This window comes from Coenobita brevimanus, chromosome 24, assembly GCF_032717465.1.
Source record: "Coenobita brevimanus isolate Jiangsu-jjx chromosome 24, ASM3271746v2, whole genome shotgun sequence".
NCBI lineage: Eukaryota > Metazoa > Arthropoda > Malacostraca > Decapoda > Coenobitidae > Coenobita > Coenobita brevimanus.
Genome location: NC_136977.1, coordinates 2,362,143 through 2,364,642, shown reverse-complemented (window position 1 = coordinate 2,364,642; position 2,500 = coordinate 2,362,143). Strand labels below are relative to the sequence as shown.

Sequence of the window (2,500 nt, the reverse complement as noted above, 5' to 3'; positions counted from 1 at the left end):
CGGGATTAGGGTGTCTGGCGATAGATAGCTGGAACTACCCCTACCATGATCCGTACCCTACCATGCCCAGGTACTTTATGACCAGTATTTCCATGATTTTTTTTAATATGGTACACTGCACCCCCTTGCCAACGTACCATACCCCCCTCCCATGGTACCATAAGTGTACCATCTTGTCATACTACTACCATTTCTGCCATAATATCATGTTTTTTTTTTTTTGCCACTGTCTCCCACACACTACATACTACACTACCACAGCGACCTCCATACTCCCATTCGTTACTTCCAGCCTGCTCGATCTCGTACCACACTCTCTACCACACCTCTGCCTCTCTTACCTCACCTTAACCACACACTTCCTACCACACCCTCACCTCCCTTACCTCACCTCAACCACACACATCGTACCACACAACCACACACTTCCTACCACACACCCTCCTCCCGTACACACTACCACATTTCCTACCACACCTTACCTCACCTCAACCACACACCCCACCTGTACAACACACCCACTTACCTTACCACACCTCAACCGCACACCCCACCTGTACCACACACCCACTTACTTTACCTCCCCACAGCCACACACTGCCATACACAGCTCCTACCACACAACCACATCCCTACCACACTAACCCTCTCTCTCTCTCTCTCCACAGGACACCCGAGCTCACGTCGTAGGCGAGTTGTATGACACGGAGAGGAATTACGTCAAGAATCTTAGTTTCCTTCTTACCGTAAGTATATCGTCTTAAGATTTTGTATTTCCTTCAGTTTATCCTTGAGTGAAAAAAAAAAGAAAATGGGAAAGAAAAACAAATAGAATATATGTAGGGATGATTTTTTTTATTTTCATTATTCTTTGCGTCTATAATTTTTTTTCTTCATCCTTGAGTAAAAAAAACAAAACAAGAAAAACAAATAGAATGAAGAGATGATTTTTTTATTTTCATTTTTCTTTGCGTCTATAATTCATTTTTTATTTCTTTACTTCATCCTTGAGTGAAAAATAATGAAAAAGGTAAGAAAAGAGGATTGAATAAATGTGGGGAATTGTTTTTAATGTAATTTTTGTCTTTTTTTTTTCATTTTCTTTACGTCATCCTTGAGAGGGAAAAAAGAAAAGAGATTAGGATGGAAATGAATAAATGTGAAGGTGAATCCTTTTTTTTTACTCATTTTTAGTTGTGTCATGTTCAGTAAATAATAACTCTATCTGTATAATCTACGGTATTTAGATGGATAATACTCGTTGTGTTTCTCCACCTCCATACTGTCTTTGTAATCATTGTTTGTAATTATTGGGATGATGATGATGATGATAATTATTACTATTATTATCTCCCCTTCATATTGTCATACTAATCATTGTAATTATTGGGATTATTATTATTATTATTATTATATTATTTACTTCACAACATCTCATATTCCTGTATACGTGGCCAATAGTTGTCTTTAATTTTCTTCATATTGTCTTTTTTGTCATTGTCTTTAGGTATTCATACTTGCGTTCAGTTTTTCTTTCTTCCTTCATTTATACATCCTTTTCCTAACTTGCTTTTCACCTAACTCCACATACTGACTGAATCTCTCTCTCTCTCTCTCTCTCTCTCTCTCGTTCTTTCACTTTTTCCTCCAAATTCTGGCTTCTTACTCTCCATATATATTTTTTTCCCATCCATTTCTTCTTTATAACTCTTCAAAAATGTTCGTCTCTTCCATAAATGCACTGGTTTTTCTTCCTATATTTTCTTCCCCGTCTTTCGTTCCTTCTTCTCCACTTCCCTGTTCACCTGTGCACCTGAACTTGTAGCAGACTTGCACGCGGAACTCTCTCTCTCTCTCTCTCACACACACACACACACACACACACACGCAACGCAAATACTCTCACTTCTCATAGCTATATTCCAACCTTCTTTACTTTGCTAAATAAGTAACTGAATAAATAAATAAATAAATAAGTAAATAAATCTTTAGCCATTATCAGTATACACGTGTCTTGCTTTCACGACTTACGTATATGTTTTTAATTTTCTTACTGTGTTTTTCTTTAATTGTCTTTCTTGTCTTTCAGTCCTTGGCCTCTGTATTGTCTTATTTCAAAATCACCATCTTGCCCCTATATCTACTGTCATTTTTTTTCGCATAATATTTATTACATTTTCGTTTGTAATAGTCTTTCTTGTAATTATTTTTTTTATTTAATGTAAGAATGGCTTGTTTTTTTTACTTCTGATCATATTTATTCAGTTTTTAAAAATCTAGTTTTGTATTTGCTTTCGGGTACTGCTACTACTACCACCACTGTTATTATTATTATTATTATTATTATTATTATTATTATTATTATTTGTAACTCTTATGCTTTCTTCTGATATATTCGTAACATTTTTTCTTTCGGTGTTTTCATCCTGTCCATCCTAATTTTTTGTTTATTATTTTCAAAACCCAGTTTCTCGTTTTCCTGTTATTACTGTTTTCTGTT

General features: G+C 35.5%; 1 protein-coding gene across 1 annotated transcript in view; it reads left to right on the top strand.

The window, feature by feature from the left end:
• LOC145393535 (uncharacterized) overlaps nt 1-2,500 on the top strand; it is a 145,309-nt gene that overhangs the window by 109,321 nt on the left and 33,488 nt on the right. The window contains exon 4 of the mRNA XM_080267686.1: nt 669-746. Coding sequence (XP_080123812.1) covers nt 669-746 — 78 coding nt within the window. The remainder of the gene's footprint in view (nt 1-668; nt 747-2,500) is intronic.